At 46.1% G+C, this 25,091-nt stretch overlaps 2 protein-coding genes across 26 annotated transcripts in view; both read left to right on the top strand.

Moving 5' to 3' along the window:
• The window catches only part of LOC135905846 (serine-rich adhesin for platelets-like), a 68,716-nt gene extending 58,383 nt beyond the window's left edge, over nt 1-10,333 (top strand). For 12 of the 23 annotated variants that reach the window (XM_065436913.2, XM_065436918.1, XM_065436912.2 and 9 more), the window contains 3 exons: nt 4,721-4,794; nt 6,070-6,194; nt 8,177-10,333. In XM_065436913.2, coding sequence (XP_065292985.1) covers nt 4,721-4,794; nt 6,070-6,194; nt 8,177-8,777 — 800 coding nt within the window. In that variant the 3' untranslated portion in view covers nt 8,778-10,333. Of the gene's footprint in view, nt 1-4,720; nt 4,799-6,069; nt 6,195-8,176 lie in introns of those variants that run through there. The other 11 variants (XM_065436927.2, XM_065436923.2, XR_010565526.2 and 8 more) reach the window with 9 other exon arrangements.
• Nucleotides 10,334-21,522: 11,189 nt separating this feature from the next.
• The window catches only part of LOC135905848 (uncharacterized), a 68,691-nt gene continuing 65,122 nt past the window's right edge, over nt 21,523-25,091 (top strand). The window contains exons 1-2 of one of the 3 annotated variants that reach the window (XM_065436935.2): nt 21,523-21,836; nt 23,608-23,678. The gene's annotated coding sequence lies outside the window, so the exon portion shown is untranslated. Of the gene's footprint in view, nt 21,837-21,866; nt 21,968-23,607; nt 23,679-25,091 lie in introns of those variants that run through there. The other 2 variants (XM_065436932.2, XM_065436934.2) reach the window with 2 other exon arrangements.

Raw genomic sequence — 25,091 nt, 5'->3', positions numbered from 1 at the left:
GTAACATGTTCGGCAAAGCGGCAGAATTGTTCACGCGTAGCATGTTATCAGCAGCCGACATATCCCACTGCATACAAGTCAGTCTACTGTTTGGGGCAGCGCAAATCAATTTTTACTGAAAGTGATATTTTATACTCGGAAAGAAAGCAACAGCTGCAAAGTGAACCTTACAAAATTAATGAAACCGTAACTCAATAAGACAAAATTATTACCTAGTTCTTTCGCTCTGTTAGCATAAATCTTTACTTAGTATCCCCACCATATGCTTCAGAAACTTTAACGAGCTTCAATCGCATTGATAGACTAAGAATCCCAGTACATAACGATTTCCAATGACTGTGGCACCACCTGAAAATTATACCGCTGTGTTAACAAGAAAGTCTACACCTTGCTGATACAACGGCCTTCCAAACCGAATGCTCTATTCTGTGAGCTGATTAGCGTTCTACGGATATATCAAACAATTTTCGTTCTGCCAGTATCTGTGAAACCTATTTCGTAACACTGACTGATGCACGTCAAGAGTTTAACGGCGTGACTAGCAAAAGTGAGTATGTTGGACTTTAAAAATGAACTATTTAAATTACGTTTTATCAATCGCATTGTAGTTCATTGGAAATCGAAGATAATGCAACTCAAATCTTTAGTGATCTGGTTCGGAACTGGCGTTTAATGCTTTTGTGACGTGCAAAGGCATACACTATGGCATTGGGTGTAATAATGCGATTATCATTCCTAGCTGGCTTTCTCCAAATCAGATTGAATATAAAGGTGTATTCAGCAATAAGGTGTACCCTTCATTGTTTTGTAGGGAACCTCCTCGCATCCTGACGAGGGTTATGCAGTATTCACACCTTCTAATCTCTCCCGTTCTCCTTTTTTTTTCTATGTCACGCAATTTCAGCGCACGTTGGGAACATGCGCTACTAGTCACAATCCTTGCAGCGCTATCCGCACATATCACGCTTTTAAAGCAATTAGACGCTTTCCGTTGCACGATTTACTGACATTGCCCCGTGAATTAAGACTTCCATATTTTTTTTCCAACTAATCTTATGTCTGCAACACGTGTCTTAGATAATCGCATTGACCAATCGTTGTTGATGTTCCGTTGATAGTCTGTTGGTGGCATATAAAAGGCCATTGGCGAGGACAACCGTTTTCGAATTCTTAATGAGTTGCTAAATATGCATTGCTTACCGCCTGAGCTTAGGAACTTCAGCCGCCGAAGTGGCAAAATGGGGTTCTGATAACCAGTTTCTGAAAGGCGAGTACGTCATGACACATGTATGTGTCATAGGAGGTCAAGAATCTCTCATAAGGCTTAAAAAAATTATCCCTAGGTAGAAGTGTGCCCTCTCAATTTTGCTTTGTCCGCCTCTGTAATGTGTTAGGCGTAGTGCTCGTAATGGTTTAGCAAAAGGAAAGAACTCCACCATGTATTTAATGCGCCTATATCTAGAGAACCCAGCAAATATGGTGGGTCAAGGGTTGTACGCACATAAAATCGACATGTCCTATTCTCCTTCGAACACTCTCCTTTTGTGTCGGCGATATGAGATAGAGCGTAATAATCTTCAGAACAATTAAGCTCGTCCTCGGTATCCCCATCGCTGAGCACGAAGTTCTTGCGTCGATTCAAGACATAGCTATAGATGGGAAAAGCATAGACTCCGGTAGCCCTGCAGTAAGGTACCCCCACAACTAAAACTTCTTGCCTCGCACCCTCGATAATAATGAAGCAAGCCTATAAATTGCCCTTGCGAAGCGAGGAATGAAGACCTTTGCTGTACTTTTGTACCGTACAGGTGTCACTGACAAGGGTAACACGAGTTACCTGCACGTGGGGTCCAGCACCAGCATTGATCACGGGATGTCCATCATAAGCCGCACAGGCATGGAGCAAGCACCTGCCATTAGAGAAGGGGGGGCCCGGTGAGCCCACATTTAGAAAAGTTTAATTCCAAAGGAACTCAGTGACAAGAGGGAAGGCTACCCAGGGGAAAATCATGGCTGTACGCGCTAATTTCTCCCGGTAAGGACCAGCTCTGAAGCCTGAAACAGGCACTGCATCAGCAGCTTTGAGCGTTCAGCATACGGAGCATGACATGACTTACGTAATAGTTGTAGGAGCGCGACTGGACACGGACAGAGTAAAAAAAAAAAACAGGCAGCATGTTACTCCTTTTAGACCTGAAGACATGCGTTCAGGATGGTTACCTTGGGGACTCACTCCCCCTGTGAGATATATGGACATAATGGGGAGGAGGATGTTCATCTAAGAGATAGATGTCAAAATGAAACAGAGCATATCTATGTTTAACGAGGCCTTGTAGGGTAGGTACAGATGCAGTAAGAAAAGTGGCCGAAATTAATCCGAACTTCCACACTAAGGCTTGCCTCATAATGAGGTGAGATGAACATAGTAAGGAGCGAGATGTTCATCTAAAAGAAAGCGCGTACGATAACACAGAAGATGTGTAAGTGTACCGAGGCAATGTAGCTTAAGTGCGCTGGTAATAAGCAAAGCGGTCGAAATTATTCCGTGCTCTCACAATACAGCCTGCAACATAATGAGATCGTAGTTTTGGTGCATAAAAACCCCAGAATTCAGTTTTTTTTTTAATTTTAATGTCACTCTCTTCACCAAACGCTTCCAAGGCCATAAGAGGAAAGTTATTAGGTAACGGCTATTGAATGAGTTGCTTAGCCGCACATATCTCAGTAAGAGAACATGAATTTTGGGGGGAAGTTCTCACCCTGATTGATACGTAGCTATGATATGTCAACTACTAGGACAACTGAGCAAGCGAGTCTTGTACCTATAATACGACAAGTTGCAGTGCTTGTGTAAAGTGCAAGCACCCTGACCAGTCCAGTCCACACAGTTTGCCCAGAATTCGCCATTCCTTCATTCTTTCCACAGAGAGGGTAAGAAATAAATGGTAGCAGCTACGTCAATATGCTCGTCTCGACTTCGCCTGTGTTCAAGAATTTCACACCAAAACGTCGCGTTATGCAATTATCAGTGTAAGACTTCCCCACAAAAATGAACACATGAAAACATGAAGCGGGAAATGCTGACCAAGCACACTTGCTCTCCGCTCTGCTTTTCGCCTTCGCGCGCGCGTTCGCGATTGTTTCACAGATTCGCTTAGTCATGCTGCGCTGAATTGGCAGTTCGGTTCACGTCCACGTAATATTTTATAATTGCACATGTATGCCCCATTCATAAATTCCTCAAAGGCTTGCGCGTCCATTATTCGCCCATTAAAGCCATTAGTGTGATGTCAAAGATGTGCGTGACCATTTAAATAAACGCGCGCTTACAATCGCACACACAGCGTTGTGGGAGCGCATACCATAGTATCGCCCTTGGAATTTATACAGAACGTCACGGCGATGGTGACGCCGACGGCATAACTGCGTCTGGGATGTCCATATACTTGTTGTTGCAATAAAGAATAAGCTCGCCGAAGAGCGGCAGAACAAGCCTTGGCAGGTGGGTTGGGACATGTTGACAAACGAGGCTTCAGTTTCCGAGATGGCAAGATGGGTGTACATTAGTTCGTCATTAACAATCGTTCAATAGCCAGCGTAACTGTGTTGGTTCGCAAGTGTGTGAGATCTTCGGCCGAATAGCCTCTCACGTTTCAGGTGAGGGATGAACGGCCGATGATAGATACTTGGCTATTTGCTGCATGCCACGGAATATAATTTGGCTTCCGTGCTGCTAACGTCACTCGGTAGACACTGCGGCAGTTCCCTTACCTTAGGTAAAGAGGATTCCCGTGCACTTTAAACTAAAGCGGCTGCCTTGACACGACTCTCCGATATAAATCATACAGTCTATACTTTGCGGCACACATTCGCGGAATATGTATAGCCTTAAAAGCGAAGGCGTCCGTCTGTGTTCCCGTAGGCGTAAGTTTAAATCGACTATTGTAGCGAGATACAAATCGCGGTCGGCGCTTAAGACATAACATTCTCTATTCCTTGCAAATACAGGTGCCGCATCGGTTTTTAGTACACTATGTAGAAGAAAAACTTCCGCTGCGCCTTTGTATTCCATGCATGGAAATGCGGGATATTGAGACTTAGGATCGGCATCGTTTTTTTGAAAACCAGGACGCTTCGAAAACCAAGAGACGGCAAGCAGAAAAATCTGAGGCCTTGGTTCGCAATGTCTTCCTGCTGCCTTCACCTGTGCAGTAGAAATCACTTGTAAAGAGTAGAGGCATCAGGGAACGTTCACACTGGCACAAGCACCTACAGTATCCTTCGCCGGCCCTCCTCATCACACCATCTTTTTGACCGGGCGTGTTAGAAGTCATTAGATTACGCGTTATGCGTGTCATTGCGCACGTGGTATTGATTTAGTTATTACGTGAGCGTGTCTTGGAATATACACTGTCTAATTACTACAAACGTTACTTTCGTTAGTGTTTTAATAATATATTATAGATGTAATAGCTTCGCCCTTCCGCGAAGGCAGCGTATATATTGGTACGGGACCACTTTCATTCCGGTATCATAGATCGCACTAAATTCTTTCAGTGCAATATGCCTGTGTGCCTTAAGGATTTTGGAGGCAAACGTTTCCACACAGGAACTTGTCCTCAACTGTTGTGTCCCCGTGTCGAAACGTTGGCTTCCGCTACAATCTTTGTCCAACCACTATTGCCTCAGTGCTCACGTGAATAGCTGTCTTGTGCTGCAGAATTCCTGAGACAACCCGTGTTGACCTATGGAACACGCAGTACCACCTGGCGGATAGCACATCCTCCGACTGTGGTAGGTGCGGGAAGGTTTTCGGTCACTGGCGTACCATGCCTTGCTGTCAAGATGATTGAGGAAGCTAACGTTTGCTATCGTACACAATACATTTCAACAGCATGAAAGAATTAATTCTGGGTTTTATGTCATAACCACGATGGTATTATGAGGCACACCATAGCGAGGGACTCCGGATTTATTTTGACCACCAGAGGACGTTCCTCGTGCCACCAATGTTAAAGAGCATCGCCGATAATCTGAGGTATGGTTGAGTAAATGTCATTCATGCACCTTTTCGTTATTTGGTTGATCCAAACTTTTCTTGCTTCGGTTAAGTAATTTTATTGCTAAGCATTCTTTGCCTCATCTAATATACTGTGACAGCCTAAGAGTGGGGTGCAAGGTCTGCCAACAAGTCCCAAGTCCAACCGCACTTACACGCTGAAAGCCAAGCCAGCTGGAATCCGCTCGAACTTTAATGACCTTGCTCTGCTAACGCAAATGTCCTTTGTCTCAGCGCTAATACTAGGGTCACCCGAAGATGTGCAGGTTTCATCGTAACCAATGACAAATTTCTTTCATGAACTATTCATCGCTTTTTGTGGTTAACTGGGATATCTATAAGCCCAATCTCGTTCCAGAGATATTAAAGGCAAAATATCGAATGCTTACTTCACTTTATTTTTCAATAACAGCGGCAACCTACTATGCAGCGATTGTTGCGTACATACATTTGCATGTACAGTGTTCTTGTATGACCGACAGCACTGTCGTCTGCCGCCGAGTTGCTTATCACAGAGCAGAACCGTTATGGAAGCGCGCCAAGAAGCGATAGAACAAAAATCAGCCCTTGCAAGGTCAACCGAGGAATCCCGGGCACGGCGGCCGCATTTCGATGGGGGCGAAATGCGAAAACACCCGTGTGCTTAGATTTAGGTGCACGTTAAAGAACCCCAGGTGGTCAAAATTTCCGGAGTCCTCCTCTACGGCGTACCTCATAATCAGAAAGTGGTTTTGGCACGTAAAACCCAAAATAGTATTATTATTAAGGTCAACCGAGCTCCGCTCTATGCAGAAGAAACGAAGGAATGTAGCAACGAACAACTCCCGAAACACACGGGCGTCTTTTTCGTAATGTTACGCTGTGGCTTCCCACTTTTGTTGTTTGAATTTAGAGAATCCCTTGAGACGGCCGCAGCACTGTCAGGGTTTCTTCTTTCTTCCTGCGCGTTTTTACCACGGAATTCTCCGGCCTTGTTGTCGCACGATGGCAAATCGGCACCTTGATTTCAGGGCATACAGGCCACACAAATCGGAAGCACGGGTTTCACACTTCCGGTCTGCAGCAGCAGCCCAATGGCGAGTACAAGCTACGCGCGCCTGCAGGAACCATCGGACATCTTTGGGAACTACGCTTGGTGAGCCAAACTTTCGTATGAATTCCTTTCGATGGAGGAACTCAGTGAGGCGACACGGAACGCTGCCTGTGCTTCAATTATACTTCCACTGACGAACTTCTGCGACGGATGAAAGCGTTGTTGCCTGAAATGCGAAATGTAGTCTACAGTAAAGACAATATGGCGCTGGTGTAACAGGAATCTTGAGCTCAGGACCTAAGTACATTGAAAATGAGATCAGTCTGCTGAACAACCCATTGCACAAGTATTCCAGTTACTCCATTTGAAAAAATTATTAATTTTGCAAGGAATTGCATTTTTGATTTGCCTCGCACGTATCATAAATTCAGAAACTCGGCAATAAAGCGAACGCCGCGATTCTCTAAACTGCACCTAATTCCACATCTAAAGTGCACAAAATAGATGTATTACGCAGCACCCTGACATATACTATTTTAGGAGCAGATCCTGTGGAAATCCTCACAAACCCAAACTTCACGCAAATATGGATGGATGGATGGATGGATGGATGGATGGATGGATGGATGGATGGATGGATCAAAGTTGTGATTGATGCGGTTGCTTGAATTTAACTGTTTAAATGAAATACCACCAACTAGTTTTCAAATCGAACGTAAGTCACTGAAGAAATGTTTTCTTCAGCCTAGACCGGTTCCTCTGAAAACGCAAATCCCGCTATGGTGTTGGGCTGCTGCGCACGAGCTCGCGGGATCAAATCCCGGCCACGGCGGCCGCATTTCGATGGGGGCGAAATGCGAGAACACCCACGTGCTTAGATTTAGGTGCACGTTAAAGAACCCAAGGTGGTCGAAATTTCGGGAGTCCTCTACTACGGCGTGCCTCATAACTAGAAAGTGGTTTTGGCACGTAAAACGCTTATAACTTAATTTTGATAGAATAAATACAGGTAAACGAACAAATAACATGTTAACAGCAACACGGCAAACAATTTTCATCCAGTACAAACAGGGTAGTAACTTCAAAAAACAGCAGGCAGGAGAGAACGCACACAAGAGGCACTTGTGCGTGTTTCGTATTCTGTTCGTATTTTTTTCTAGCATTTCTGCCTTAAACAGTAGGAATGATGACGCGCCAACAATGCCAACTCCATGTATGCAAACTTCATGAAATTAACGCACAAGAAATCTCATGGCCAAGAAATGAATAGAAAGAAATAGAGGTTTTTTATGTTACATTGGCGAACATTGCAATGAGCGTTGTACTGTATATTTGCAGAATAGGATCTTCAAAAAAAGGAACCCTTCTGCAGCAGATTTCATTCACTGCGCTTGAAAACTCTGGCACCCTTCATACTATTCGATATGTATTTGATATTTGTGTATTGACATATGGCCGACGAAGAGCAGCTCCCCCTCCCCCCCCCCCCCCCCGTATTTGACTGAGATAACGCGAGTACTACAGTACGCCTTTTAAGCATTTGCAATTATGTTACTCCTCCTTACCTACAAGGGCTTGTATAAAAAGCAAACGTGTTTTAGCTCAGGCAATACGGTCTGTTTGGGTCAAACATCTCACTTCCGAGGGTACATTTCTGGACATTTTCCTGAATGCTTCTCCTTAGCGTGTCCAAGAAGTACGACTATCTTTAATCTTTAGAGCATGTAAGTTTCATACATAAGCTTCGCTTTCAGATAGTTCTACTCGTCTGGACAGGTTACATTTAGGCTTTTCATAATGTAATAAATATAACACTTTTTATTTATATCCACTTCACGGACCACAGTTCATGTTTTCAAGTTTAACGAAATAGACACAACAAAAGCTCCAGTGTTCAATTGCTGCCAATCTAGACGCCAAATCGAGCGTTAAATATAAATGTAGCAGGTTACAGCTCAGATTGTGCAAATCGCCTTACTATGGACGCGCGATTTAGGTTGTCCAACTCTCAATTGGCAAATGTGTTTTTATCATCCCGTAACAGCAGTCACCCATTTTGAGCCCCATTGCACGTTTACTTGCAGGAATGCTACTGGAACAGGAGGGAGGGAACAGCAAGAGTTCTCCGGTGCATGTTCCAATGTTTCCAGCAGACAGGATGCCTTACATGGGCACACCAAGGAACGCACGGGCGATACAGCCTACACTTGCAAAGCAAGTGATCCTGTGAATAATTCAGTGAATCACTGCCGGAATACAACAGGCAGAAACCACAAATGCGTAACCTGCGGTAAAATATTCCACCGGGCTAGTCTCCTTGCCACACATTACCGCACGCACACAAACGAGAGACCCTACAAATGCGAAATATGTGAAAAATCATTTCGGCAATCTCATCACCGCGATATCCACAAACGTACACATACAGCCGAGAGACCATACAATTGCAAAACATGTGGTAAATCATTCGCGAAGTCGTGCAATCTCCGTACACACAACTACACTCACACAGACGAGAAACCGCATGTCTGTCCGAAGTGTTCCAAACCATTCAAAACCAAAAAAAACCTCAAACATCACAACTTGTGTTGTGGGGACAGAGCTTTCGTTTGCGAAATATGTAATGCATTCTTCAAGAACAACTCGGCTCTCGATCGTCACCGTCGAAGCTACATGCATGGATGAAACCCCGTATTAGTGTACGCAGGGCGCATTTGCTCTCACAGAGAAAGCCGTCGATGGACAGCTGTACCAGAATATTACCTGCCAATTGTGTGGAGATGCATTCGGAGGCGACGATCAACTTATTACACACATCGTGACGCAGAGGGGTGTCCAGAGATAAGTCTGACTAGTGCGCAAGTTAACCAAATCGCCCGTGGCTTTTGCATACCAACGTGAAAGTGAAGCAGTGCGGGGAAGCAACGCGGATATTCTTTCAGAGGATCCAGGAGCTAACTAAACGCATCGTGTGTGTAGGCCGGCTTCTTTTGACGTTTAAAGCGGCCTAGTCAAATAAGCGATGTGAACGATGCCATCTGGTTTCTCCAAGTTATAAGATGTCGTCGCCAAAAGTATTTGGAGTGCTTCAATGTCGGGGTATACGGCAGATCCTAGCCAGCGCTTACTGTTTGCGTAACTGCATTTGTTGTTCACGAACACAGCATTAGCAAATTTATTTCAAGACAAATCCTTATGGGCTGCAAGTTTGTGTTGAAGGTTGAGGTGCTTTCACAATATCCTTGACTCCTTGTTCTGTCAGTGTTTCTTTGTAGGTGTTTTGACAGCTTAGTAGTGAACAGGCTCTAATGAACCCTGTGCTTTATGATATCCGAATGTCCATAGAAGGGAACATCTCCTATTGGAAAGCATTTAAAAATGAGGTACTGTTTTCTTCTACACTAACAAGTAATCTCTGTCATTACTTAAGGTCCTTGCGCCCTATTGCGTTCCAGAGACAGGTTTTATGACTGTATGTACACACAGTCTACGCATAAGAAACATTTCATTTAAAATTTGTTGAATGCATGCACTGTTTTCGTTCTCTTTGGCTCCTGTATTCATACCGAAAATCTTTGTTGTATACCATAAACTAAGCTGATGAGAGTAGTGAGACTGCATTAGATCAAAATAATTGGGAGCTTCACTATATCACGTGTTCACCAACTACAAAAATTTTAGCTGTTTTATTGTGGTGGCTTAAAGCATCAAAAGCCAGTCTTTTATCCATATGGAAGCCGTCTGTCAAGACTCGCAATGTTCTCTAGTTACTGCTGTACAATCTTTTTACCCTGATGCGACAAACGCATCTGTGCGAGCAATGACAGGAAACGTGATGCAGTTTTTAGGCATATTGACACGCATACTTGTATATGTTCTTCTTGTGAATGCGTTTCGCAGGTTACAAAGCTTGTTACCACTCAGCGCATGACGCGACTGCATTATCACAAGATTGTCAATGTTTTTCGTCGATGATGTACTTTTTCTACGTTGTAGTCGAACCTTCTGTAATCAAATCGCACGCGCAACGCGAATACAGTTCCGCATTTTGGAAGGCATGCAAGCACCAACAATTGCGCTGGAATCTTTGATAAATCACGTACGAACATGCGACGCTCGTTAGCTGTAAATCAATTCTTGGATGATCAATGCATGTGCTCGGATCTATCGGACCATCTTTCTGTCCTAGTGAACTTGTTTTGTGGGTTCACGTTCGCCCAATAAAGCGATAGTTTCCTGTCTCACGGTTCTTCTTACTGTATTGTTCCCTTCTTCGAAGGGGAGATGCCTTGCCGAGACAGCCAGTCGGCAAGGCAATTCTGCTACATCTGTAGAACCACTGGACACCAACCAGACGTCTGCCACAACCGAATGGTTGTGCGTGCAACGTCTGCACCCACCTTAACCCAGACGCCGGACACACTTGTGTTCCGAATCGCGCTCTTTGCAGAGGGGCACATTTCCCGGCCACAACCATGTGCAACAAGCCAAGCGCATTCTGGCAGAGGGAAACCTGCCTTTACCACCACACTCAAAACCCAACAGCAGCTCCACCCGGTCACTCAGTCGACCATGGCGGCTGACCTTTCCCTTCGTGGTTCAGCTCAGCGGGAAGACTCCGACTTTGACTACGCGGAGTCTTCGAGCGTCTATGGATCCCAGTCGGGTTCCAACCCAAGGTCCACATCTCACTCCTGCTCTCGCGCCCGGCCTCACTTTCGGTCGCCCAGATGGTGATCTCGGTCGACGCCCAACCAATCTCAGCAGGCAGCACCAACGAAAGACCAAGGAAGCCTCACTGAAGAAAACTAACGCCAAAGAAAACGAGGTAACCTGGACAGCAGTAGCTTCCGCCTCGTATGAAAAAGCACACACGCCGCATCTGTAAAATTTGAGCAGGAACACGTGCGCATGCACGCACGGATACAAACGCTCATTCAAGAAAACCGACAACCCAAACAAGTTACATAGCTAACACAAATACCACAAGAGCTGGCACTACACAAGGCCATCACTGACCTACAAACCCATGCCAATGCCATCCGCTTCCACATGCACGCCTACATGGATGCTACACGCGCCCAGTTTGAACAAATAACAGGCTGCGATACAACGCACAGACAGAGCAATAAAACGCATGGAAACCACTCTAGACAGCAAGCTTAAGGACCAGCTTCACTCCACAAAACTTAAAAAGACCCTACGACACAACCAATTTAAGGTCACAGCTGTGGCAGGACCGAACCAATTAGGCCAGATCATAACATCACCGAACGCAACATCTAACAATGCCTAGACCATAAAGCCAAGTCGATGAAAACTTAGAAATTTACCCACGGTGATGTAACTGCGGTGAGTACCGAAGGAAAAAAAAAGGGCGATGAGAAAAGTCATCGCTCATTCCTCAAAACCACCGGGGCTCATAGCCCTAGAGAGCCCCGTACCCGACCAACACTGCATGGCTACGAATAATACCACAGAAGTAAAGACAAGTGGAAGGTAGCCGCACTAGTAGACAGAAACATCACACCCATGTAACACAAGCCCAGAAAAGACGGGTACGTACTACACGTACTCCTCGAACTCGTCTACAGAAACATAGCGCCTTCGTCCTAAACATATACTGCGTCCCCCCCCCCTCCACCCGAAGGCGGGTAAACGTAGGCAAACTATTTGCGGACACCCTCCGCCTCGATAAAGACAACCCCCTGGTAATCTAGACAATTTCAAAGCACAGAGCACGCGGGGGGGGGGGGGGGGGAGGGGGAGTACTAGATACCGGGCTAGAAATATTTCCAGCTAGGAAAACTATTACGTCATCTCACACTCCTCACAGAGCCAAACATACCAACTGGTGAAGGGAACAGCCTAACCAGCGACTCCACTCCCGACCACCTCTTCAGCACACCACGCGAGCCGAATGGCTCAGCACAATCAAAAACTTGGGCAGCGAGCACTACATATTAAATAAACACTACAGACTGGATGCCTCTGCAGACAGATCAGCACAGCAAAACTCGCATCAGGGAAGCCCAAGAACAGGACGCAGACACGATCATGAACCTGGAAGATGGGTGCGACAACCTCTGGACATACACAACACCACACAAAGGAAGTCGCCAGCACGGAGCCAACCCCAGAGGTGAATCCCAGTTACTACAACTCTGCGATGCCAAACGGGGCATCACCCTCTGCCGGAAAGCACAAAAGAGCAGGAAACAGAAGACACATATAGCACAAATCACAGCGGAAGCAGAAGACTATACGATGAAACTCGCCTCGGTGAACTGTTATAGATTCTGGGACTCCATCGGTGGCACCATGGATACAGCCAAAACATGGCACATCCTCAAACCATCCTGGGTCCCACCAAACCCAGAGGCCACAAGGCACTGGAGCGGTTACTACATACCTACCCAGGTAGCCAACAAGATCTCGGTGATACTATTAAGGCCAAGTGTTATGGAGATCCCGCTTCCACACAACCATGTACAACACCCTACACAAGACAAACCAACCCACTAATAGACGAACCTATCACAGTAAACGAAATGAGACCAGTAATCGCAGCCACCACCAGTAACACAGAGGCGGGCACGGACCGCATCACGAATTCTATGATCGGAAACCTGAGCGACTAGCCTACCTCCACGTTCACGGCCTTTCTCAACCAACACTGGGAACAAGGTACGGTGCCGGCGACGTGGGAACACGACCGAATAATCATGATCCCCACGTCCGGCAAGAAATTGTCATTCGAAAACCTCAGACACATGTCGCTCATGTCCTGCATCGGCAAGGTGCACGTGAAAATTATGAACGCGACACTACAGAGACATTTCGAAGACAAGCAGCTGGCGCACACCATGTTCAGTTCCCGCGCAGGCCTCTTCACACAAGACTTACTACTCCAAATGAAGGAATAAATCCTCAGCAGCGTTCTCTACAGCGGCGAACACGTCTTCCTAGCAATCTATATCAAAGTCAGCCACCAAAGAATCCTAGAAGGGCTCGCCAACACCGACTGCAGAGAGCGAAGGTACAAATATGTTCATAGCTTCCTGAGCACACCAGGAGGTGCGGTCATCTCACCCACGTTCTTGAACGTCGCCATGATTGGCCTCGCAAGTAAACTGCAGGACTTAGGTCTTCGATGCGCAATCTACGCAGACGATGTAACACTGTAGAGCACAACAGGGTCTATCATCGGAAAAGAATGGCTACATAGTGCAGCTCACCTCATCCAAGAATACTTAAGGCAACGGGGGCTAAAGTGTTCCCCCGAGAAATCTGAGCTCCTACGATACTGACGACGCCGGGGTACCTACACAGTCCCCACAGGCTCAACAAGACAACTCGAGGTATACCTCAACGGGGGCCACATACAAGAGAAGCCACTGCTCAGGGTGCTTGGCGTACGGCTGCACTTCAACAAGCATACCACACATGCCCTTACACTCCTCAAAACCTGTGTCCAGGCGACATCACGCATGAGCTCCTGCGTAACATACAACGGCAGAGGCGTGAAGGAAAGGGACAACGCCCCGACTGGTCAGAAGCCGGGTGGTGAGCAGAATCACATACAGCCTTCCCTTCTACTATCTGGCACACTCAGAGAGGAAGCAGGCCTACACAATCTTGAGGTCGGCTTTCAAGACCACTCTCCGCCTGCTGATGAGTACATCGACTGAAACATTATTGGCGCTAGGGTTACACAACGCCCTCAGCGAACTGACAGAAGCCCTTCACGTGTCACAACAACAGAGACTTGCGCGGACTCACACGGCCCAGCAGGTGCCACAAACCTTGGGCTTCCAAGCAATGCCAACACGAACCCAAGAAACCTGCTCAATACGTCGTCACGCCCAGGACAGTTATCACGTTGATCCAATACCACGTAACATATACCCGAACGTACACTCCGACAGGAGAGCGAAGGCCCAGTAGATGGAGAAAACATTCAGGTTCCACGCCAAGTCCCGTTTTATGGACGCGGCCACGTATGGGACGAAGAACAAGGGCACAGTGGCTGTGGTATGCGACCGCGGAGACCACGTTACCTCCACTGCATCGACCCGCCCCTGTACGATCACGGAAGCCGAGGAGCTAGCCATCGCGTTATCCATCCACGAAGTCCAACACGCAAACAAGCTACTGAAGATCCTTGGGGATTCCCAGCAGGCCTGCCGGAACTTCCTACCGGGAAGAATCGGAAGACCTGCTGCACAAGTCTTAGCCCAAATACCCAAGGAGGACCCTGAGGACATCACCACCCAAACCACCTTCTGGATACTGGGCCACACTGGCATCACGAGTAAGCTGCAGGCCGACAGAGCAGCTCGAAGATTCTTGCATAACCGAGCACTACACGCCGGCTGTAGAAGACCCGGACCCCGTCGACCTCTAGTAGTCAGCCGTCGTGAACTACCAAAGAGGGAGTCGCTTGCGATATCCACATCCCCATTGAAATCTAAATACAGAGGAGGCCACTGCCTGGCGTAGGCTCCAGACGCGCACTTACATGAACCTACACATATTACATCGCAAACATCCCACAGCCTCCAGTGCCCGTGGTGGTGGGCCACACCAACTCTATGACACAAGACGTGGGAGTGCGCGCTACACAACATAGAACACCCCGACACGAATACCATAATGGAGCAATGGGAGGCACTGCCGTTCAGCTTGGCCCTCAACGAACATCTCAAGCTGATCCAGATAGCTGAGTAGGCAAGAGCCAGCGACGAGCTGGATTATGGGCCCCGATCACTTGCGATTATTCTAAATATTCTTTTAATAAAGGTTATCTCTGCCTCTCTCTCTCTCACCGTCATTACATCGCGACATCTTGTAGAGGAGCTTACATTTTCTGGATACAGTCAGAAAGCCCTGAAAGTGGTATAAACGTCGCCATAGGCCAAAGACCTAGCCACAGGCTACTACCACCAAAGTACCGACGTCTGCCCTTAAAGACTGTGAAGATCATGGCTAAGCTAACAACGTCAATGACATTCCCCGTGATGCCTACAACAATTGTGCTGCAAAAGCGAAGGCAGCCACCGATCTTCCGCGGATCATTGTATGAGGATCCCAGAAGTTAGCTGGTATCCTACGCAAGAACCGCTACAATCGACAATTGAAACTGTGACCATAAGCTGCGGCATGTCTATATCTCACTGGAAGACACCTTCAGTACGTGGACCGAGATCCGAGAGTCAAGCCTAACAGCTTCGGAGCGGTCTCGCAGCGTCTTCCTACAAATATTCACGAGGGTCGTCCACGACGAGCGGGTCGAAGTTCTAATTGAAACCCTTGCACTGCTACCGAATGAGAATGTCGCGATCTTTAAGCAAAATACCAACCCTCATTTCCTGAGAAGAAAGCGTGTTTGATCATGCGTGGTTTGAAGCAAGAGATTTATACCGGATTAAATTCGTAAGCCGGCTAAGACCGTCGCGAAATTTCTTCCGGAAACCATGGGCCAGGATACGATTCTCGAAATGCGCACTCAGAAACATAGCCGCCTAGTGCCCTCGCCGAAGTGGAAATCCTGCGACTAGGTTCCGACAAGCTCTGAAAGACCATCAGAACAATTGCTCACGTAGAACTCCGCAAGATATTCTTTTTGACGCAGCCTCAAGTAACCTCAATCGCTGATCTCGTCTGGGGAGACCCAGCAATCATTTGAGTACCTGAGTAGCCGCTACTTTTGCCCCAATATAATGTTGGGGTACGCACAGTTGGCGGTTAAACTGCTCGTAAACTAATAAAAAATTGCAATCCCAAATAACAACTATTCTGGTAAATCAATTATGCGAACCGCATGGTCGACGAATCATCATGAAAGAGAAAAGTTGTCATTTATTCTGATTAAGCACAAACTATAGCACGAAGGAAACCACGGGTTTCCTTTGTATAGTCGTGCTATATCTTGGTGGACGACAACTCTTTTGCCCTTTATTAATATCTATTCCATAGAAAACACACATTATTCATTATTATAGACTTTCAAATAATTCCACACCTCTCCAACTTCAAAATTCACAATTTCCAGCTACAAAATTACCCGGCGTGTGTCTTTAGAAGCTCCGTGCTCTAACATAGAGTTCCTGCGAACACCGTATTGAAAGATGTTCGACACGGCTGTGGAGCATACCTCGCTAAACACCTATTGTCTCTATTGTCACTACATATAAATACCCAACAAAAAATATATATTTTTTTCATTCCGAATGTGCAAGTCACATCGATATTAAGCGCATTCATCAAAGAAAAACTATTAGGTGGGGACATTTTCACAAATAATGGGAAATCCCCCTTTCAGAAAACTGAAAGTATGTTTCACCAGACGTCACTTGTGCTATTGTTTGGAACTTGTCCCTACAGCTCTCGTCATATGCGAACAAAAGCGTGCACATCCCTTCCTTTGCATCACGTTCATTGTCGGTTATCTTCCATCGGGAACCTCCCATCTATTTTTCTCCTCTCACAGTGCTTGTTCTCCTCTCAAAGAAGAGTAACTGGCATGCCAATCGTCTTTCGTCCTGGTCCTATGTTCCTCCTTTATACCAACAAATTAATTACGCTTGCTGCCACTCATTAAGTGTTGAGGCATTTCGCCAGAAACTTCGTAATTATTACCAAAACTCCGCAAGTAAAAAAGCATTCTCCTATTTTGTCTGTAGGCAACACTAGTCAATAAAGGGCTGATCGCACTTAGACGTCAAATCACCTTCGTTAATTCCTGCCTTGATAAATTACGGTACGAACCGCTGTCTTCAGGCAATGCAACTATGACGGCTCATGAAGGTCTTCCCTGGGAATAAGCAAAAAAGTCTCCAACATCGAGGCCAGCATGCACAGCGACCATGAAAAAGAAAGCTTTTGCTGTGCTCTTATGGAGGTCCACCAGGTAAAATTAAAATCAACCAGGTAAAAATTAAAAGCGGATAAGATTTGTAATCTCATATGCGGGTACATGGCATTTAGGAGCCGCTTAGAGAACCCCGGTGTGTTCACTTTCATTGCAATAGTAATATTTGCCCGGCCACTGAGTTAACGTGGTGCACCCGTTCTCGACAATAGTATTGGGGAGCACGCACATACATCATGTGTCTCACGGGCATATTTGTCGGCCTTTTTATTTACAGCAATCTGGCAGCGCCCTCGTAGCCACTGAAATACAACTGCATGGCCTCTCTCCACCGCTGGGTGGCAGCTTAATCGTATCTCCACTTCGAATAGTTCATTTGGCCTGGGAAGAAGAGCTCATAACAGCGATTGCACGGCTGCCTTCGTGTCACAGAATACAGCCCAGCGATTTGTTGACTGTTGATGCACATATGACATAGCGCTGCAGAGGGCGCAAAGTATGGACCCAGTCAGTGTTCTGACGTGGCTGATCCTGAATTTCGTGCAGATTTAGGTCGATGAAATGTCTGCCTCACTAGCAGAGCTGGTTACAGTCGAAGAGACAACGGTAAAATGGAAACTCGAATGGTGTAAGAATCATGCAGTATATGTAGAGCGGCTTGATTCAGGACGCGAGTTGGCCAGTCAGGCTTCTTTACAACTCGCGGAATGCACAGCCGCACTTGTGGGTGACGGAGACATTGCAAAGGACACAAGGCGATCTTGCTGCAAGGGCGAAATGAAACGAAAGAGATGATTGGTAGGCGGCTAGAATGCCGGAGAAAGTTACCGCTGGTCTACTTTTCCAGTGAGAAGCAATGCGTTGAGACTAGTGTCGGCAAAGGGGCCGGAAATCATTTCTAAGGGTGTGCGCGGTGACATAACTACTGCTGGGATGTTGCCTGGCGATGGCAATTCTTGCAGCCCTTGAAGGGCATCGCGGAAGACCAAGACAGGTTCGAAACGCATGAGCTTGAATGTTCTCAAATAATGTCAAATGTTTCTTCCGAGTGCTTGACAGCACCGGAGTGCCTTAACACTAGGAAACCAAGGATCCGCATGTTTTTCTAGCGATTACTTTGAAACGGTGACTGATCGACATGACTGGCTTGGGAAAGATGCATGGGGGCTCCGGAACAGTACGCCGTCAACATAGATCTTTAAATATCGATGAGTTCTCTTGTACAAGATAGGCTGGCCAATAGCATACACCGGAGATCCTGTCATCGATTTTCTCATGGAGACGTCTAAAGCGTGTCCTGCTGTTATGGCGCCGAGACGTACTGTCCCTTAAGATGAGCAGACGTGAGCGTTGCAGTTCGTTGTAATCTCGCGTGAACCTGCGGGCAATTACTACCTAAATCCAGATGCCAATCTCATCTGCGTAGATTTATAGGCTGACCGACTGTGCCAGGGATTCCAGTAGCCTTATCTTAGCTAGGTCGAAAAACCCGGGCTCAAAACGTCAACTTGTGGAACTCAGCAGCTGGTGCAGTGGTTGGTAGTTTCACTATCATTGGCGATGATAGGAAGTCTTCAGGCCAGGTACCATCAAATTCACCGAAAAGGGTGGCCACGGTTTTCAGCGGACAGGAGCGTGTGAACGAGGGCTTCGCAAGAATCATTACCCTCAGCACCCGTCACGGCGTTTGGATCATTTCTCTTGTTCAATTGAAGAATAAAAATCAATGATGTAGTCGACCGATAAACGGCCACGTCAAAAGCCTGTCATTGCCTCTCCTTAAACATTGTAATGTTCAAGAAACCTTTTGAGGCGTGAGGAGATCACCCTGTCTATCAATTTACGAACACATCTGGCGAGAGCAACAGGCCGATGTGATGTGTGTTTAAGGGAAGGCTTGCTTTAGGATTGCGAAAAGACGGCTACGCTTCGACCCAAAGGCAACTTCATCGTGACTTCATGAAACATCGGGATGAAACAGCGCGATCTCACACGCTTCATGGTCACGGTGGCAGATAGCGACGTACGATATAGTGTCTACTTAGGGGCGAAGAGGAAAGCCTGCAAATGGCTAGAACAGCCTCCAGTTCTTCCATCGAGAAAGGTTCGTCCGTTGGTGAAACTCGCATCAAGGGAACTTCGTACAATTTCCTTTCGTAGCACTATGTCACCTGCAATAACCACAAAAAAGTATTCTCCAACAATTACTTCTCGTCAGCCTTGGTGGACAGCAAGTGCCTTAAAGAGTTGGCGTTGCTGATCAGAAGCGCGAAGGTCACGGAGAGTTCCCCATACGCGAGACAGCGCTTTGCGGAAGTCCAACTAGCTACAGAATGATTTCAAGTGTTGTTGGTCTAATTTGTACATTTGACAATGTATTTTCTTCAGCGTGATAGACAGATGATAGAATAGCTGGTTGAGAGCTGGTATAATAAAGTAATTGCAGATGATTCGAAGCCTAAAAACTTTTCTCCCCCTAACATTTGTCTACGTCACTCCTTCAAGAGCAACCAACTCATAAGACCTATATCTCACAAATGCCCATGACTTCTTCACATTTCGTCACACAAAGGGAAGCGGTATGACGGAATTCTCCTTTCCGAAATGCAACGCTTGAACAAAGTGCGACTTTAGACCGTGTACAGTGAGGTCAACCAGTGTGTAGTTGAGGCCGAAGCAACAGGTGGCTTTTCGTTGGTTTCCTCCAACATTAAATGACTTAGTGCTCACTATACAGACATTGAACAAGACACAGTTTTCAACAAAGTAGATGTTTTGGCTACTTCCTAAACGTGGCTTGATGAACCCGTTCCAATCGTAGAGTTTCAACATGCAGCATGATGTGGTCTATGCAGGACAGACATGATAAGCAACACAAAATGCTACCGAAATTCTGAGAATTGCGTACTAATGCGCAAGCATTTTTAGACATCGGAAAAGCGATGGGTAGGTAGACCGGCATAAGCTATGGAAACGAAGTAAAAAAAAGCGAACTAAGTTTGGAGCGAAACAAGGGTTACGCATTAGTGGACAATTCTCGGAATTTATCCAGCAGTCTTTTAATTCCCGGTTTCGTAAAAGTGCGTGGCAACAATTGTTTCGGGCTGGTGGTGCAGCTTGCATAGCATTCTTTTTTTCACGACTTCAGGACTCCATGTAGCGAGTGTGAAAAATAAAAGCTTATGACAGTGACAGCGACAGTAACTCCAAAAAGACCGCAGGGTCCCGGACCTCGCATCTGTTCTTCATTCGCGCCTTATGACATGCGTGAACACACAATCGGTGCATCCATGGGTCAGGCGTCGAGTAGCAGCGATAGAACCCCAATCACAAGTCACGTAGGCTTCGCTGATACAGCCGGGCATGAAAAAAGTTCCTATTTTTCCACACAAAGTAAGAAACAAAGGTACTTGGTCCAGAGCCCATCGTTGTCAATTCTATAGACTGAATGCACTCAAGCTGTCTATGGTTACCACGTGTTCACGGAGTCAACAGACAAGAAAGAAAAACGCAATGTCAAACGCGCCCGGTGGCCAGAGAAGGAGGGTAAAAGAAGAGCTCGTTAACACCAACATCGAGAACGTACGAGCAACCTACCCTGACCGCAGCGCCCCCTTACAGACTGGGAACAAATCGCGTCCGCTTTAAGATATAGAGTTTTCGAAATGAAAATGTTTACGTTATATATATATATATATATATATTCCGAAATTCCTTAACGTGCACCAATTTTCCCATGGAAGCCGTAGCACTTCTATTAAGGAAGAAGAAAGCAAAAGATTACGGTTAAAGCAAAACAGCATAAACGCGAAAGCCTGCGCACTCTCAAGACATTTAATAAGTTACTTTGACATTGTCATTCGAAAGCATTGTTACTTTCTATTATTACTTGCTTTCTCTTAACTCGTTTTGCCCCTGTGCTCTTTTGCGGTCGCCAAGTATCCTCACTGATTCTACGTGGTTAAAGGCACGCTAGAATGGCCATGACATGTCTATGAAGACAATTAGGAGACACATGCTGGTTCCCTGAATGAGCTTTTAGCGCTTTAATCGACGAAGGTAGCTACGTTGGCTTGTATATATATTCTTTTAGTACAGAAAGGCAGGGACACGGAAAGGCAAATTAGACAAACAGACAGCGCTAACTTTCAACGACACATGTATTTCCAGTTCAACCATACATACCGATACTCCTCAAAACGTCATAGGACCCGTGTACATTACTCGGCAAACACGAACAAAAGCGAAGAAACCACACGCAGACATTTTTTGGTTACAGTTCTTATTTACAAAAGTGTGCACTAAACGCTAAGAAAGGCAATCGAACTCTTTTTTTTTCTTGATAAAAAAATACTGGCGCATGCGCTTGAATTTTGATACCATCACGCCGGACGGCCAAATTTTCGACCCATGACCTATGAAAGGTTTTCGCCTTTATAAACAAATTTCATGTCAATGGTTTTTGACTGGGAGAAACGGCTACACTGTTTTGATGAATTGTTGGGAAGACAGCGCGCGTTATCACGTCGCCTGTTATATCGTTAAAATATGAGCACTTTAACGTCGACGTAGTGGCTCACTCTATCGTGTCTTTTTTTCAGATGATCTGTACGGCTTCCTTCTAGTTTGCAAAGACCCAAACATTTCATTTGTTCCCGTTCCTCACCGGCACTAACTGCGCATGCGCGGCTATTCGGCGTGGTTTTGTTAGGAAACAGACGCTGGTGCTCCGGAGGCGCCGAAACAACCATGGCTGAAGAAAGTAACAGTGGAAACACGCCTCCTGCGTTTACTTTCGGCGACGAAGCAACTCCGAGCACAAGCCAGGAATTCTTGCAAGGCACTTCGTGCACTTCCGACTGTTGCACTACGTGAGTCTTGCCGCTTGTAAAAATTCTCACTGAATATTGTCCCCCGTAGGTATGACCGGGAACACTGGCGTTGAAAGCTATAGAGTTGTTCTTCCTTCAAAGCAAGCATTTGGCAGAAAACTTCAGACTGCGTAAGTGGGCGACATTCTTAGCTTTTTTTCGCGCGTCGATGCATGGGTGATGCCAAAATATCCTCACAGTAAGCACAGCTGCGGCTGTTTATCGTTAAGGCCCAAAGGAATGTCACTGCGGGAAGCAAATGCTTTTATCGAAGAACATTACTGTCGCTCGTGTTAGGTCACCGCATCGCAAACCTGTTCCGGTGGCGCAGTGGCTACGGAATTGCGCTGCCGAGTTCGAGGTCACCCCTAATGCTTTCGGAGCAAAGGCCCATCATCCCTGATGCTGAAATTCAAGAATGCACACTAGTCTACATGCCCATTACAGAAGCCCAGGCGGTGAAGTATGATTTCGGTCGGGTAACGCCTTTCGAATGCTGCTCTCCGTCACCTTTCAAAGGCATTTTTTAATGGTCCCCTTAAAGCTAAACAAATGTCCTTACCAAAAACATGTGCAAAACATCGGTATGCGGGAGCCGCGAAGCTTTAGCGAAACCGAAGCAAAGCACTGCTGGCGCGCCCGACGTATCTTAAGCCTGGCACGAGAGGAGATACTGCTCCAGGAGAGCAGGCCCGGTCTCTACCACTGCTCCTACAGCTCCGCCGCGTAATTGAGCGATCTTAATTACGAAGGCAGAGCACCGTAAAGCGCGAGAATGGTATGATCCGGCTTGACTGACTCAGCACGAGCACCGCTTGGCTCGGGAAAGTCCATCCCACGTACCTTTATATTCTGGGATTCGCGTACGTCCGACGTACGGTTTGACACAGCGGTCACCAAATGGCCCGTCAGTGTCCGCTGCTTCAACTGAGTCACCGCGCCGCGCCGGCAGTCAGCGTGGTAGCGTACACGAACTAGTGCATGGCCAGCGCGCGACCTCATTCCGCAATGCCGAAAATATAGGAAGAAACACATACAAAACGAGCAAAGAATGTACTACTCCGTAATACCTAGGCAAATTCAGATATTCAAGAAGCAGAAGGCCCCAGATTTTCTCTCTCGCACCCGTTATTACTCACGCCAGCACACAAGTGTCGGGCGATTCCTGAAATGCCATCTCGTGCTGGGTGACTATCTCGGCCGACTGATTCGCCCCCTGTGCGGGAGTTAGTCTAAGGCATAACATAAAACACTCCCGCACCATTCACGTGTGCTGCTCATCGCGCGGCTGTCACCTTTCTGATGTCTCTTCCTTTTATTGCTGACGTGAAACTTATAAGTATACTTAGGTTCTAAAGCAGGTTTTAACTATTAAACCTTCGACAACGTTTTTTGCTGCCACGGTAATGAAGTCGCAAGTTAGAATGATTTTCGGTATACAACGGCAGAATCACGTCCCTTCATTTACGTTTTTTTTTTCTGATGCTTATGTCTGCAAATGCGCTTTGTTCGTGCCCCTGTAACTCAACTTAATTATTCGGAAAGGCAGCTGCACGTGTCATACGTGAGTTAATAAACTTTCATTGTTTTATTCCCCTCATGCCAGCCAGCACGTAAGCATTTGTGTAAAATGAAACATTACATGTATCAGGTTCATTAACGAATTTCAGTTTGCTTCTTCCAAATTGTACTTTTACAAAAGCTTCATCAGATATTTCCCGCCTTACCTGGAAGCAAAGAATCCGATACCAATACATATGTCTAATTCTAGGATTTGTGACGACTCCTTCGAAGACCTGTGGAACGCACTGAACAGCCACAATGATGCGACGGACTTCACTGGTATCGATACCACTTGCGAAGACGCTTAACAACCCGCAACGAAAATAACATTTACATACGACACGACAGTGGTGCATTTACACTTTACGAGCGTCACCATGTCGGTTTCCGTACGAGCAGCCCCAATGCGAATTAACAGGATAGCTGATAGGAAAGTTAGTGCGTGAGAGCCATAATTCGTGATAGCCAAACATGGACGACACAAATGACAAGGACATATTTTACAAATTTGTAGCTCTCCCCCCCCCCAAAAAAAAAAAACATATCACAGCTCTGTAAAACTTCATGAGCTAGAGCACCTAAGGCGGCCAATATTGGTTCATGAATCACAAACTTACAGAATTGTTGAATGTTTACGAGCGTTTCTCAAAAGTCCTACCCATAACATAGTATCGTATTTCAGAGCACCGGATATTTTATCATTTTGACCACTTTAGATATATTATTAGATGTATCCAAAACAGTGTTATCATTTTTATTGCTCCATTAAATTTGAAAGCTTGATATTGTTCATAATTTACAAATTCTTTCATATTGAAACATTTTTATAAAAGCATTCACAGCCAAAAGAAAACTTCGTTTGCGCAAGTCCCTACATTTTAATGTTTTCTGTCAAGTACAACAGACCTCAACAAATTTAGTGCGAACCTTACCGCGTATTTCTTATGTATTTAGACAGAATTCCCAGAACTAAACTTTAGTTTTCTGTTCTACTAGGGAGCTTTACTATAAGGAGCCTTTATGGTTAAGGCAAGTTAGGTTTGTGCAAAAGGTAACTTAAGAACTATTGAATATTTGCCATCCGCAGCTTAGTAAAGCCTGAAATATGCTTATTGCTGGAAATGTAGAGCAAAGATTCGACTCCGATTACAGACACAACGAAATTTGCAAGACGCTTTAGCTTCGCCTTTAAGAGTGGAACGCGATACCATTCAACGATCCCTGGCACCTTCTCGCGCTTCCCGGTAACTGCATCTTGTGTAACCGTAATGTTTGCCGGAAAACGCTGGCCGCAAACGCTATGCACGAAAGCGAGCTTTCTGTTTGAAGCGCGGCTTCTTGCGTGGGCCGCTTATGCTCGGAGGCGAGCGCCATCTGGATGGTTTTGCACGGAAATGGGTACGCCACTGCCCGTGGTGCAAGAGAGGTAGCAGCGCTGGAAAATTGGTTTGTGCTTGAGTTCCCACGCAAAAGAAGATTTTCTTGTATATTCAAATTACAATCCGATACTATCACCTTTGGAGGTTGTGTGTAAATCGTATTTTACTATGGTTCTGACGCATTTTACTTACATTCATTTAGGTCAGTGACACATTTGCGCGACATGGAAAACCCGCATGATTTAGTATGCCTGATTCGGAATAATTTTTTGCTCACAAGACGGTCAACGCCAGCGCCGGACGCAGACACCGA

Source organism: Dermacentor albipictus, unplaced genomic scaffold (assembly GCF_038994185.2).
Source record: "Dermacentor albipictus isolate Rhodes 1998 colony unplaced genomic scaffold, USDA_Dalb.pri_finalv2 scaffold_14, whole genome shotgun sequence".
Classification (NCBI taxonomy): Eukaryota; Metazoa; Arthropoda; class Arachnida; order Ixodida; family Ixodidae; genus Dermacentor; species Dermacentor albipictus.
This window is presented reverse-complemented; position numbering and strand designations above follow the sequence as displayed.